The sequence below is a fragment of the Antechinus flavipes genome, chromosome 1 (genome assembly GCF_016432865.1).
Source record: "Antechinus flavipes isolate AdamAnt ecotype Samford, QLD, Australia chromosome 1, AdamAnt_v2, whole genome shotgun sequence".
Taxonomy (NCBI): Eukaryota; Metazoa; Chordata; class Mammalia; order Dasyuromorphia; family Dasyuridae; genus Antechinus; species Antechinus flavipes.
In genome coordinates, this window is record NC_067398.1 from 110566261 (window position 1) to 110579919 (window position 13659).

The following is a 13659-nucleotide window of genomic DNA, read 5'->3' on the forward strand; positions in this document are numbered from 1 at the left end:
TAAGACTAGATTAGATACTTTCTGAGTTTCTGTTCAATACTGCACTTCTGCTATACTAGTCTAGAACAGAATTTTGATGCTATTTTAACCATCACTATCATATAGAATTAACTTTGTAAAGAAATCAAGATCTTACAAGTGAAACCAGTGGAGTAAGTGAAAAAGAGAGGATCCTTTTTTGTATGGCTCACCAAATGATAGAGTAGGGCTTTATAGTTTCTACAATTCTTGTAGTATTGTTAGTATTCACTAGAAGTAGCTGGCATATTTTCATGAATTTATTATAATATTGTAGATAGTATGTTGAAAGATAGGGAGAGGCTATGATAACATTGTTATAAGTTACTTCTGCATAAGGAAATTCTGTATACCAATATAGTCTGGCAAGGAGAGCCATGAAGGTTAAATGATTAGACCAGGATCCTACAACTTTTTATCCACTAAGCCATTAGGAAGCACACACACACACACACACACACACACACACACACCCCCAAAACATCATACATTTGACAGTGAAGCTGGGATGAATTTGTCTTTTTTTTTTTTTTTTTTTTTTTTACTATGACTTGTCTTTTTTTGTTTGTTTTTGTTGTTGTTTTCATCTCAATATTTCTTTCTAGTACTATTTGAAAAAAGTTATATGAATTATTCTAGGAAAGGTAGCTATATTAACTTAAAAATGATGATTCCCATGAAAGCCAAGGTTCAAATTCTGTCTTTGATATGTACTGATCATGCAACCATGAGCAAGTCATTTTGTCAGTGTGCTAAAGTGACTTTCTGAGACTATAATTTGTAGAGAAGGTGCTGGTCTACACTGACAGAAGATGTTTCCTCACCTGAGAGTTCCTTAACCTAATGAAATTAGAATGAAATTAGAGATCTGGTCCCTATTCCTATAATATTCACAATTTACTGAACAGCAGTTAAAAATTTTCCCTCTTTTAAAGTTAATTCTCTTTTATTAATTTCTTAAAAGTAGAATTAATAAGTAAGCTTCATTCTTTTAAGTGGAGAGTCAGGATATGTGAGCAGGAAACATGTATTGCTTATTGTTATTGTCTATAAGGAGGGAGTTTGTTCAGAGTTGCAAAAAGAAACCCAGGATATTGAGCCATCCCAGATGTGGTAAGAAGCCAAATACTTGGGCTGCTTCTGCCTTCACTCACATGATGGTGGCAGTTACCGTGGTGCCTTGATTGCTTCGTAAAAGTGGGCAGAAAGCAGAATGGCTCTGTTTAAGCAAGTAATAGTCAGTGTAGCAGCAATCTTAGTGTAGTTTTAAAAATTTTTAGTAGCTGATCTATATTGATAGATTTCTTTTTAAGCTTTTAGAAGCTTAAAACTATATTATAGAGGGTTTGATTTTATAGTGTTTCTATTAAAGTGGATAAAAAGATGAGAAAGAATACTATTACATCTTTGGGACAAAAGATCTTTGCCACTAAGTTTACTTCCATTTGCTTCTCTCTGTTGTGAAACTATTCTTATGTCACTTTTATGAATTCAGGTACTCTGCCTCTTACTCTCTCATTTGGCAAACAGTAACTATCAGACCGACAGCTATCTACATAGCAATATCTACAATGCTTATCTACAAAAGCAATGGTCTGGGAATCAGGAGGTCTAGCTTCTAATCCTGGCTCTGTTATTAGTAGTGGGATGACCATGACCAAGTTATTTTACCTTGGTAGGCCTAAATTTCCTTTTCTGTAGAATAAGCTGGGCTAGATGATTCATGATGTTTCCCCTTCCTTTTTTAAAAAAAACTTCATTGGTTCTACGTTCTTACATTCCCAATGACTCTCCAAATGGACGATTAATACCAGCATTTGTGATTATTCATGTTTCCAATCTATGTGCTTATTACTTATAATATTGTGGGATTTATTTAATGTCAGTGACCCTTTCCAGGCACTATTACTTGCTGTTCTTCCATCTCTCTTTTTACTATACTCATCAACTGCAGTGAATGGAAAAAAGTTATTTACCCACCTTTAAAAACTAGTCCCTGGCTTCCCTCAGGCTGGAATCTCAGGATTGCCTATTTTAAAAGTGTAATCCTGGCATTGGAGCATATATTAACTACTTTGAGATAAAGAGAAATCTTACAAGCCAATTTTGTCTATTTTGGACAGTGAAAACTAGTCTAGCAGGCTCTCCTTGAAATGCCTTGGGGGGAAAAATTAGGACATACTTTTAATGCTTTTGCCTATGACTTATGTACCTAATATTTAACTGTTTTTGCAATCACCCCAACATTATTTATATCATTCACATAAACACTCTTTCTTGGTTCCTTGGAACAGTAAAAGAACACAGGATTTGGAGCCAGTCAGTTTTAAGTCAACAAGCATTTGTTAAGTCTAGGGATATAAAGAAAAAAAAAGTTGCTGCTCTTAAGGAATTTACAGAAAACCTAGGCTTCCATCAGGGTCTCAGGCAAAGTGGACAGAGCACAGAAAGGATCTGGAATATTAAGATCTGGGCCTTTTTTTTTTTTTTAAGGTTTTACAATTTATTATTATTTTTTTTATTTCCAAATTCTTTTCTCCCTCCCCTATTCAATGAAAAGGCAAAAAAAAAACCCAAAACCTATTACAAGTATCTATGGTTACACAAAACAAATGCAGAAGCATTAGACATGTTCCAATTTTTTTTTTTAAAGAGAGAAAATTCTTCAGTTTGTAATTTGAATCCATCAGTTCTCAACCTGGAGATAGGTATCATATTTCATCTTCTGTCCTTGGTGGGACTATGTTGGAATGTTGATTAGAGTTAGTAGTTCTTTGAAGATTATCTTTACAATATTGTTATCATGTAGATTGTTCTGGTTAAGCTCATTTAGCCATTTCACTTTGCTTAAATTCATACAGGTCTTCCCAGGTTATACTGAAGCCATCTCCACCAGATGGAAATTCTATCACATTCATAAACCACAACTTGTTCAGCCATTCCCCACCTGATGGGTATCTCCTCAGTTTCCAATTCTTTGCCACCAGAAAAAAAAAAAATTAAAGTTTCACTGTTGTGAAACTCAAATGAAAACGTAGTCAGGTTAGTTGTCACTGCCATGGCTACAACTATTCATCACATCATGACCACTACTACTAGTATCGGCTTGAACAGATCACTTCCCTTTCCTGGGCTTCCGTTTCCCCATATATAAAATCGGATTATATGTTCTCCAAAATTTCATTTCTCTCTGAATCCTATGATCTTCAAACTTCCATTATAATAGTTCCAGGGTCATTATACAGTTCTTGAAAAGAGGAGAGTAGTGAAGAACTGCGGCAGAAAGGACATAAAGACAAATCAGCGGGATAGGAACAGAGCGTACATTGAGCATCCCTAAGCAAGAAGGAGGCTAGTACTCCGAACTCGAACCCGAACTGAACCTAGGCCCCATCCTTTCAGAGTAGCGCGGGCCAAAGGGCATGCGCACGCACTTGGCGTCTCCAGCCTCCGGTGTTCCAGAGGTGGAAGTTTGGAAGCTTCGGTCGCCGTGGTAACGAGACGCTTTTCCCTTGTGGGAAACAGCGGTAGCAGAAGCTCCAGCTCTCACCACCGGAGAGGGGTCGGGGCGGGAGGGTCGGGGAAGAAACCCGCTCCTCTGCCCAGCGAAGCAGGGTCCCTTTCCAACCCTTCCCGCCCCAGCTGGGAAAGATGCCCCTGGAAGTGGTAGTGGAGCTGCACATTCGAGCGGTAAGGGAGACCAACCCATTTTTGCCTCGTTCGGTTCACAACCCTTATTTTCACGATTTAGTCGCTGCTCCCATTCTTCTTAAACCCTGATTTTCATCTAGCTTCAGACAAGATTTGCGATCCTCATTGTCTAGAATTAATTCCTGATTTAACAAACCCTTGGTCCCAAGCTTATCCCTTATACAGTTAATTCTTCATTGATATTAAAACCTTTCCCCCCTCTTCTCAAAGATCCCATCTCTTGCTTGGATTCTGTTCTTCCTCTATCTTAGTCTTCCGAGATGACTTGTTTCTTCCGCCGTGTCTACGCCCCCGACCTCTTCTATTCGCCCATTTTAAATAACCCTAGATTGCGTACAATTTCACTACCTTAAAGGAGAAACTAATATTCCGATAGTGTTTGCATTCTTTATATAAACACTAGAAGACTTGCATAATTAGCATAATCACAAATTGAAAAATTACCATTGCAATATAGATCAATTTATTTTCTTTTGACCTAACTCCCCCTAGGGTCAGTTCGGGCTTGCCCCATCTTGTGAAAATCAATCAAGTATTTAGAAGGAATTGCATTGGATACTCAACATTGCTGTGCTTTTTTCCCTCTAGGCACCCATTGACTCCTCTTCCATCTTAAAAGACTCAAATACTTAAAATGTTAGCGCTAAACAACTTTAGCGCTGGTATGTACCCTCATTTAGTGGCAACCTGCTGCAGCTCCTCCAGAAGGGCAGAGACTTAGAGGAATGCCACAATGCCAATGATCACACACAGCAGAATTGGCAATTGTAGGCTTAGGTTTATTGATGTAGATCTGAAGGGGCTCTTAAAGCTCTAATCCAACCCTCTGATTTTACTGAAAGTTTAAAGGATTTGTTAAAGGTCACAGAGGCAGGAAAGAGCCAAGATATGAACCTAGGTCCTTTGATTCCAGATCCAGTAGTTTTACAGAGTACAACACTATCTGAGGGAGTGATAGAAAGATTTGACCCAGTTTGCTATTGGTATATAGGTTCAGTAGAAGTATATATATACTTCATCTACTAACTGAGGTCTCAATCAAAGAATGAAGGCATTCGTTTTATAAATAGATAAAAAATAAATCAGTCTCCCCCAACTAAATAAAAAGTACATGATACATCAACATTTAATAGTGCTGGTTAGATTTTATTGTGATTCTGAAATGGAATTCCTTCCTTTATCCAAATCAAAAAAAAAAAAAAAAACCCACTTATGGTCCATTTTAAAGTACTTGTTCTTCACAGAATCCCAATCTGGAGAAAAATAGGCCTAAGAACCAGTAAACTCAGGTACCATTTAATTAAGTGAATCTCAGTGATATAAACATTCAACAAAATTGCCCTGACAAAGCCTTAGTAGTTAATTTGGAGGCTATGAATAAGATCTCATAACTTTAAACATCTGGCATAACACTGTTGTAATGAAACCTTTAAAGGTAAAATGTAACAAAATAATTTAGAACTTCACAGACTGAAGGCAGTTGTATTGACTCTGGGAATGAAGAGGTAGTCAATGAAATGAAAATTATTCCATTTATCCCCAATAAGTAGTTATAATTTCTGAGGGTCACCTATCCTTAAGAATTTTACTCTTCTGCCCACATAGAATCAGTTATATTTGCCAGAGTTGATTCAGGATACCCAATACCACATCTTCAAAAGTTTACTGTCAATTACAGTCTTTCCTATTTATAAATACTGATAACATTCTTAAATTGAATTTTATATTGACTGGCTTCTTGTTTAACTTAAGGGTTTTTTGGTGGCTAGAGCATCATTTAAATATAACCAATCCTTTCTTTTCACCCCTCTCTGGCTGATTATATATTGTGCCTGATACAACAGCAAGTTCACAGTAATGAATGCTGATGTTTGAGAATCTGATTGTTTTAACTTCCATCACCCTCAAAATCATTACAGGAAAAAACATCATCCAAATACAACATGAGAAATGACAAAATATACAGTTCCTTTGTTATACATGGGAAAGTTTGCACTGTCACCTTTAAGAGATTGGTCCCATTCCTCACCCTTCAGCAGAGTAGAAATTTTTTTTTTTTTCTACTTTTATTGAGTAGAAATGATAAGCAACAAAGCATTTTATCAAGTGGCTTCACAGTTATTCTCTATTAGTTAAAATGTTTCCTCATAGGCCACTTTGTAATTGATCTTTCTCAACTAGTGGTTTTTTAAAAAATGAACTCTTTTGAAAGAGATTTATTTTTACTGTTTTTTTTTTTGTCATAGTTGGGGAATGTGACTCATTCAACAATCACCATAAATATACAGCAAAATTCACAGATCTTCTGAAAGACAGTCTCATTGCACCTAATTCACATCTCTCAGGGTTTTTTGGTGTGTTGTTTTTCCCTTTTCTGTTTAAATTGTGTGCTTCTCCATTTAAATCTTTCTGTACTTCATCATGGAGTGGATGGAACCTTGAGTTTTTGAAGGATATGTCAATGAAATGCAAGCTCTGCAAGATAAATCCCACTAAGCTGGAAAGGCTTCACATAAAGATCAGGTGATATCTCTGGTCCAAGGGCCAATCTGGCTGAATTGGAACAAGTTATAACCAATAGGACTAGCTACCAAGAGATGAATTTTTATTTTTCATCTACAGCAAATCATGAAACCATATAATAAGGTAGGGAGAGTTTGCAATCTTTACTGGTAGAAGGTGCATTCACTCTGAATAGATCCCTTAAGTATTAATGTATATTCTACTTTTGGAGTTTCAGCCACTGAACTCCCTTCCATATGCTAACAGGTAATATCAGATAGGAATGGAAAAGTATATATATATATATGTATTTTTAATGGGAGAGTCCTTTCTTCCCTATGTCCTAATTTCCTGCATCAGCATAGTGTTCTCCAATCTACCAAAAAAAAAAAAAAAAAGTGTGGGTTCTCTTAAGAGTAAATTGAAATTAAAAAAAGACAACTACATATCTGTAGCACCAGACTTTTAGAGATAAAAGTAATCGAATGTGTTCTATATTTTTAAAATAGTGTTTGAAATCTACTGTGGGACAACACAGCAAACTACTGAGTTGTTCACTTTAATGCATGTTAATGATGCAAAATGTGATTGTAGTTAACTTATTTCCTCCCTTTTCCCCATTTAAAAAGAAATGCTACAGAGTATGGGTGATATGTGGAAGTATATCATCCACTGATGTAAACTTTTAAAAAAAACTGGTAGTCAACAGCAAGAGAAACTAAATTGCTTGGTCCCTTTGCTATTGTCTTGCAGATAGCTAGCTGTTAATAAAGATATAAAGATATAGATATGTCTAATTCTCCCTATATATTTTATTTACTTGATATGGCTGTGCTCACTTTATGGCTGGCACATGCTCCCAGTCTAGCAATTATCAAGATGGTAGGGATTATATCTTTCCATTTAGACTCAGAATTCCAAAGGATGTCCAAAACGTTTACAAGAGCTAAACAAGATGGGTGCTGGTGTATCTTTGATCGTTTTTATCCGGAAAGCCTTCATTGTCTTCTGGTCTCACATACAATCAAATTATTTACTGGTGACTCCACAGAGCAAAAACCGCAGGGGCATTAAAGGGAGATAGCCAAAAATAGTCCACTATGCTGTACTGTATGTAACCTAAGAAAAATCCAAAAGCTACGTCTGTGACATTGTGCCTTCCCAGCATGACCCTGGAAAGGCCCAAGATAAAGGCCCACAGCACTATCAACACTCTCAGCGGAATGGCCAGCACTAGGTGGTGCAAGATGAACCGGGACACCAGGGCAGCCCTAGTGGCGTGGCCCGAGGGGAAGGAATACTTGTCCACCGAGAACGTGAACAACATGTCCATCTGGTTGTGCGAGGGACGCCGCCGCCGGACGAGCCCTTTGAGCAGCGCCACAATGCCCAAATCCAAGAGCAGGGCGAACATCAGGTTGACCAGGACCTCTCGGCCAGCCCAGCTGTCACTCCGGTACAGACAGTAAGCGGTGCCGGCCAGCCACAGGACGCCGTGGCCCGAGATCTCGAGCAGCTTCATGAGGGGCCTAGCGCTGCCCCAGGACGACTTCTCCCCGGCGCACACGCCCAGCCTCTTGGACATCCATAAGTCAATGGCCAACAAGGAGCAGAGAGCGATGCCCACGAAGGAAGGGTTCAGTTTCATGCAGTCCTCCTCGGGCAAAGGGGGCGGGGGCGGCTGCGGCGTGGCCGCCGCGGCCAATGGGAAAGAGCCGCGCCGGTGCACTGGGCTCTCGGAGGCCCGGAGCCGCGCCGCGCTCGACTCGGGGCCTGGGCTGCGGCTGCTCAGCAGGGACTGGAACTCGAACCTGCCACCACCGCCACCGCTACCGCCGCCGCTACCGCCGCCGCCGCTGGGGTTCCCATGAGCTGGGCTGCCGGGGTGGCTGCCGCTGCCACCGGCGCCCGCTGCCGAGCCCGCTGGGCGGCCATCGATGCTTCTTCGGGGGCTGGACATGACTATAGCCGGACACCGAGACCTCGGCAGCGGACGCCGGACAGCTACCGCGGGGACGGCGGCTCGCCGGAGCCTTAGACCTCTTCCGCTTCCGCGTGGGAGGAGCCGAGGACAGGGCGGAGCGGAGCGCGCGGAGAGGGAGGGGAGGAGCCCGAAGTGATGCTGCCGCTGGAGATGCTGCAGGGCAGAAGGAAGGGAAAATAGCGCAGTTTCAGGAACCTGTTCAGTGGCTTCAGTAGTGTTCGATTCTTCGTGGTCCCATTCGAGTTTGTTGTTGATGGTGCTGTTTTTTTTTTTTTGTTTGTTTTGTTTGTTTTGTTTGTTGTTGTTGTTGTTGATGGCAAAGATAATAGATAGTTTACAATTTCCTTCTCGAGCTCGTGAGCAAACTAAGGCAAACACGGTTAAGTGATTTGCCCAGGATCACACAGCTAGTAAATTTAAGACATTGAACTCAGTTTTTTTCTGATTCCATGTCTGGTGCTCTGTCAACTGCGCCGCCTAGCTTCACCTGTTAGGAAGACAGATTAATCCTGGAAAAAAGAAAAAAAAAAGAGATAACATTCATATAAACAGGTTTAAACACCAGCAAAACCAAGTAATTAGGATACATAAACTATCCAAACATCTATTTATATTTTTTCATTGCAATCAGTATCCAGGAGGCCCGTAGTTTATTAAACAAAGAATGGATTATTCTATTTACACTTGATTTAATGTATTTGCACTTACTTGGGTGAATAGGTGGCATCAAGGTTAGAGTTCTGGCCTGAAATTTGGCCTCAGATACTGCATAAGTCTCTTAATCCTGACTCTGTAAAAATGAACCCCTGAAGGAAATGGCAAACCATTCCAGTTTCTTTGCTAAGAAAACCCCAAATGAGGTCACTGGAGAGTGGGATAGGGCTGGACACCAAATTTACATTTAGAAAATGTCTGAACTAGTTTTTCAATTACTTCCTGTTATGGGCCAGAACACTGTATTTGAAACAAGGATTCTTACAAGGTATTAAGTCAGTGGAATTGATAAGACAATGGTTATCTAGTTTAGCCTGGTGATTAATAGTTCTCTAGTTCAATATGATTGATTTAATCTTACAACAAATAATGGTTTCCTAGTGATATAATGATTGGTTTATACTCAGTATACTGAATATAAGCTGGGACAAACTCAGCCAGAGAGATTCATTTCATCTCCCACCTTTGTGGTGTCTGGAGGCTGGAGCACAAGCTGTCGGACTGAGACAGACTTCAAGACAGAAACCATTGTGGTGGTCCTCCTGCCTCCCCCACAGAAATCAAGACATATTCTGGAGAACCTCAAGAAAGCTAGCCCCAGCCGAGGCAAGGAAACTAGACTGTGAAGGAGATAATAAGGAATTTGGACTTTATCATCTGGCTATTTTTGTGGTGATTATTCTGCTGAAACGAAGGCTGCTCCAAGACCTCCAGAAAACCAACCAAAACACTACAACTTCCCTTGAATCACTCTTTAACTTCCTTTTTATCTGTTTACCTCATTACTTTTCTCTCTGTTTTTCCTTTTTTTGTTTTTGTTTTTAGTTTAAAGGCAAATCTGTCATAGTCAATAGCAATTTGACTTTAGGCAGGATGACTTGGTCTTAAGTCTCACTTCTCACTTCTAAGCTGCCTGTATAAGCATGGATGACTAAGTCACTCACCTAATCTTTCTCAGATTCCCCCACCAGGGCTTCAGACTTCTACTCTTGACCCTTTTTTGCCTAGGAAGTTTTTATGTGACCCAGATAAATATGTACATAAAATACGTATACAAATCAAACATTTACCTTCACATTCGATTGTGACCTCAGATTGTAATGCCTCAGTTTCCTTGAATTGTAACATCTCACTTTCTCTGATTTATTATGCTATATCCCAAATAAAATATGGCCACGTCTCCCTTTTCCTTATCCCATTAAGCACTGGTCACTCTCACATTCCAGTGAGTCATAAAACTCCAGATGGGAGTGCTTACTATCTCTTGCCCCAGATTCTCAGTCTCTTGCTCTAGACTTTCTTAACCCCAACCTGTCAGAATTAATTCAATTATGGTCCTTCCTGAAATTATGATTTATCCAGTGTTCTCCCCCTTGGCTTTGTTTCCCTTGTAGCTGAAGCCCTATAAAAAGTCTGTGTTTAATTGCTAGTGGTCAGACATGTTTAGGACAAGAGTTCTCTCTGACTGGCTAAATTCTCCACTATTAAAATATTAAAAACCTAATCTCTGTCTTGTCTCAGTTTCTCTAGCATTACAATGTCGGGTTGTGACCCACAGTCACAATCATATCATGATGATAACATAATTTAGGAAGCCATTCCTCAACTGTTGGACTTTTATATGGATTTTACTTCCCCCCCACCAACTAAACAATGCTGCCATAGATATATTTAAAACAATTATTTTCTCCCACCCTTTTTGATGATATTCTAAGACTATATTTCTAAGTAATAGGATTATTGAGTAGCTAGCATAGGATAATTAAAAATATTTGCCTTGTGTTTATAGATTCTGCCCCCAAAATTTTGTATCATATTGCAATTCTATCAGTATTGTATATTTCCAGTTTTCATGACTTCGCTAGCATTATTTTCTCATTTTAAGTTTTATTTTATTTTTTCTCCCATTTTAATGGGTCTGGTGTATTTTATTTGCATTTCTTGAAAAACACAAAGAACTTAAGATCATCTGGGGAACAGGAACTATTTTAATTTCTCTCTAGCATCCAGAACTGAACCTTGCAAATAGGCATTTAGTATATATTGGTTGAATTGAATATGTTAATCATTATTGAAGTTGATAATTTTTCAATTGAATATTTGTATCAATAGATATAGTGGATGTCAAAAGATTTTGATTTAAACCCTTGCTCTGATATAATATTCTCACCTTAGCACACTGTGAAAACTACTTACCTTATTTTAGCATCATTTTCTTCATCTGTAAACTAGAGAATAGGATGATAGACTAAGAGCTGGAATGACTTTAGAAGCCCTTGGATCAATCCCCTCACTTGATAAATAATTTTTTAAAGTTCCTTCTAGTTTTCAATACTATAACAATTTTTCTCTCTAATACAAACTTTCTGTGTGTGTGTGTATGTATATATATGTGTATATATATATATACACATACACACATACATACATATAGATAGATAGATAGATAGTCATTTGGTAGTCCTTTTTGAGCAAGATATTGGAAAAATGCATTACATTGGTAATATAGCTCAGCAGAGAAAGAGGAACTCCGTTGATTTTTATGCTTGTTTTCTTTCCTTTTAAGATCACCTGTCCAGGTGTGTTTCTTCCAGAGAAGAAAGGACTTGTACTCAGTGTCTGCATCCTTGATCAATATAGGGAGACAAAATGCTTTCCTGCTCTGTTCCCCATTATGATTCACGAGATTATGAAGTTTGACAAGGTAAAACTCTTTTCTCAGAGTGGTATCTCTTTGAAATATTCTAATGGACCATAGTTCACATAAATCAGTTCTTTTGATTATACCTGTATAAACTACATTGATTTGCTTATCATTTCAAGGAAGGGAGAGGAGAGAACAGAATTTGGATAGAACTTTTTAAAAAATGTTAAAACTGTTTTGACATCTAATTGGGGAAAATAAAGTATTATAAAAGAAAAAAGATAATTACTATCCCATGATGGGGGAAAGGGAGAGAATCTGGTTTTGAATCCCAAGTAATCTTATTAAGTTATTGCCATAAGTTACTATTTTCTTTTTCTGAAATTTCTATTATGTTTTCTAATTAGAACATACTTTGTTTTTCTGAATGTACATTGAAGTGTTACTAGTATTTAAATGGATTTTATAAAAACAATTATCTTTAAATGACTTTTTTTCCTGAGGCATTTGGGGTTAAGTGACTTGCCCAGGGTCACACAGTTAGGAAGTGTTAAGTGTCTGAGGTCAGATTTGAATTCAAGTCCTCCTGACTTCAGGGCTGGTGCTCTATCCACTGTGCCACTCTAAATGACCTTTTTTTAAATCTAGAAAAAATTTCACATGAATATCATCGTAAGGACACCAAGAAATCAGTTAGCAATCATCTTGGTGAAAATAGAGAACCTGATCTGTGAAAGACAAGACTTATCATTTAGAGTCCATGTTTTCATTTATGCAAAATTAAAGTAGGCAAATCTCATGCTATCAAACACTATGTAAAGCGTTACTGAATTTTAACTAATAACCTACTGAATTCTAACAGGAGTTGGCAGGCTTTTCCAATAAAATTCTATTCCACTGGTTCATCGTAGTGTGGAGGTGATCCTGACTTTTCTTTCTTTTTTTTTTTTCTTTTTTAAATTTTTATTTAATAATTACTTTATATTGACACTCATTTCTGTTCCGATTTTTTTCCCTCTCCCTCCCTCCACCCCCTCCCCTAGATGGCAAGCAGTCCTTTATATGTCGGATATGTTGCAGTATATCCTAGATACAATATATGTTTGCAGAACCGAACAGTTCTCTTGTTGCATAGGGAGAATTGGATTCAGAAGGTATAAATAACCCGGGAAGAAAAACAAAAATGCAGATAGTTCACATTCGTTTCCCAGTGTTCTTTCTTTGGGTATAGCTGCTTTTGTCCGTCATTTATCAATTGAAACTCAGGTCTTTTTGTCAAAGAAATCCACTTCCATCAAAATATGTCCTCATACAATATCGTTGTCGAAGTGTATAATGATCTCCTGGTTCTGCTCATTTCACTTAGCATCAGTACATGTAAGTCTCGCCAGTCCTCTCTGTATTCATCCTGCTGGTCATTTCTTACAGAACAATAATATTCCATAACATTCATATACCACAATTTACCCAGCCATTCTCCAATTGATGGGCATCCATTCATTTTCCAGTTTCTAGCCACTACAAACAGGGCTGCTACAAACATTTTGGCACATACAGGTCCCTTTCCCTTCTTTAGTATTTCTTTGGGATATAAGCCCAATAGAAACACTGCTGTGATCCTGACTTTTCAAAGACTAGACTAGTTTTAAGAGCAAGCTCTGGTTTGAGTGGTTTGAATTGTGGGCCTCCTTGCACCAGGACTAGCTCAGACAGGTTCATTTTGAATAGGCATCTGGTCATCAGGCAGATACCTTTGTGGCTATAGTAATTATTAAAGGTTTGTGATCCATAGAAAGGATGCTGAAATCACCAACCTTTGAGGTATTGAAATGTTATTTCACAAAATACATCATTTGATACAATAGCAAAGAATGCATAGTCTCCTGGAATTAGTTTTAATGGATTTAAATATGTACTGAATCATGACTTTGGTAAAGTCTTTATTTTTGTTTCTAACAATGTGCTTTTTTTTTTTTTTTTTTTTGATGAGGCAATTGGGATTAAGTGAGGCAATTGGGATTAAGTGATTTGCCCAGGATCACATAGCTAGGATCAGATTTGAACTCAGGTCTTCTTTACTTCAGGG

At 38.3% G+C, this 13659-nt stretch overlaps 2 protein-coding genes across 3 annotated transcripts in view; one reads left to right on the plus strand and one right to left on the minus strand.

The window, feature by feature from the left end:
• The first annotated feature begins 2475 nt into the window (after window positions 1-2475).
• Window positions 2476-13659, plus strand: part of SPATA6L (spermatogenesis associated 6 like) — an 81335-nt gene continuing 70151 nt past the window's right edge. The window contains exons 1-2 of one of the 2 annotated variants that reach the window (XM_051987834.1): window positions 2476-3708; window positions 11496-11633. In XM_051987834.1, the coding sequence (XP_051843794.1) occupies window positions 3670-3708; window positions 11496-11633 (177 nt within the window). In that variant the 5' untranslated portion in view covers window positions 2476-3669. The remainder of the gene's footprint in view (window positions 3709-11495; window positions 11634-13659) is intronic. The other variant, XM_051987843.1, reaches the window with a different exon arrangement.
• Window positions 4855-8492, minus strand: PLPP6 (phospholipid phosphatase 6). Its single transcript, XM_051987855.1, has one exon. The coding sequence runs from the start codon at window positions 8189-8191 to the stop codon at window positions 7265-7267; it is 927 nt and encodes a 308-aa protein (XP_051843815.1). The 5' UTR covers window positions 8192-8492; the 3' UTR covers window positions 4855-7264.

Bases quoted from the DNA above. Each gene is read 5' to 3' on its own strand.
- PLPP6 (XM_051987855.1), bottom strand. From the start codon at position 8,191: ATGTCCAGCCCCCGAAGAAGCATCGATGGCCGCCCAGCGGGCTCGGCA.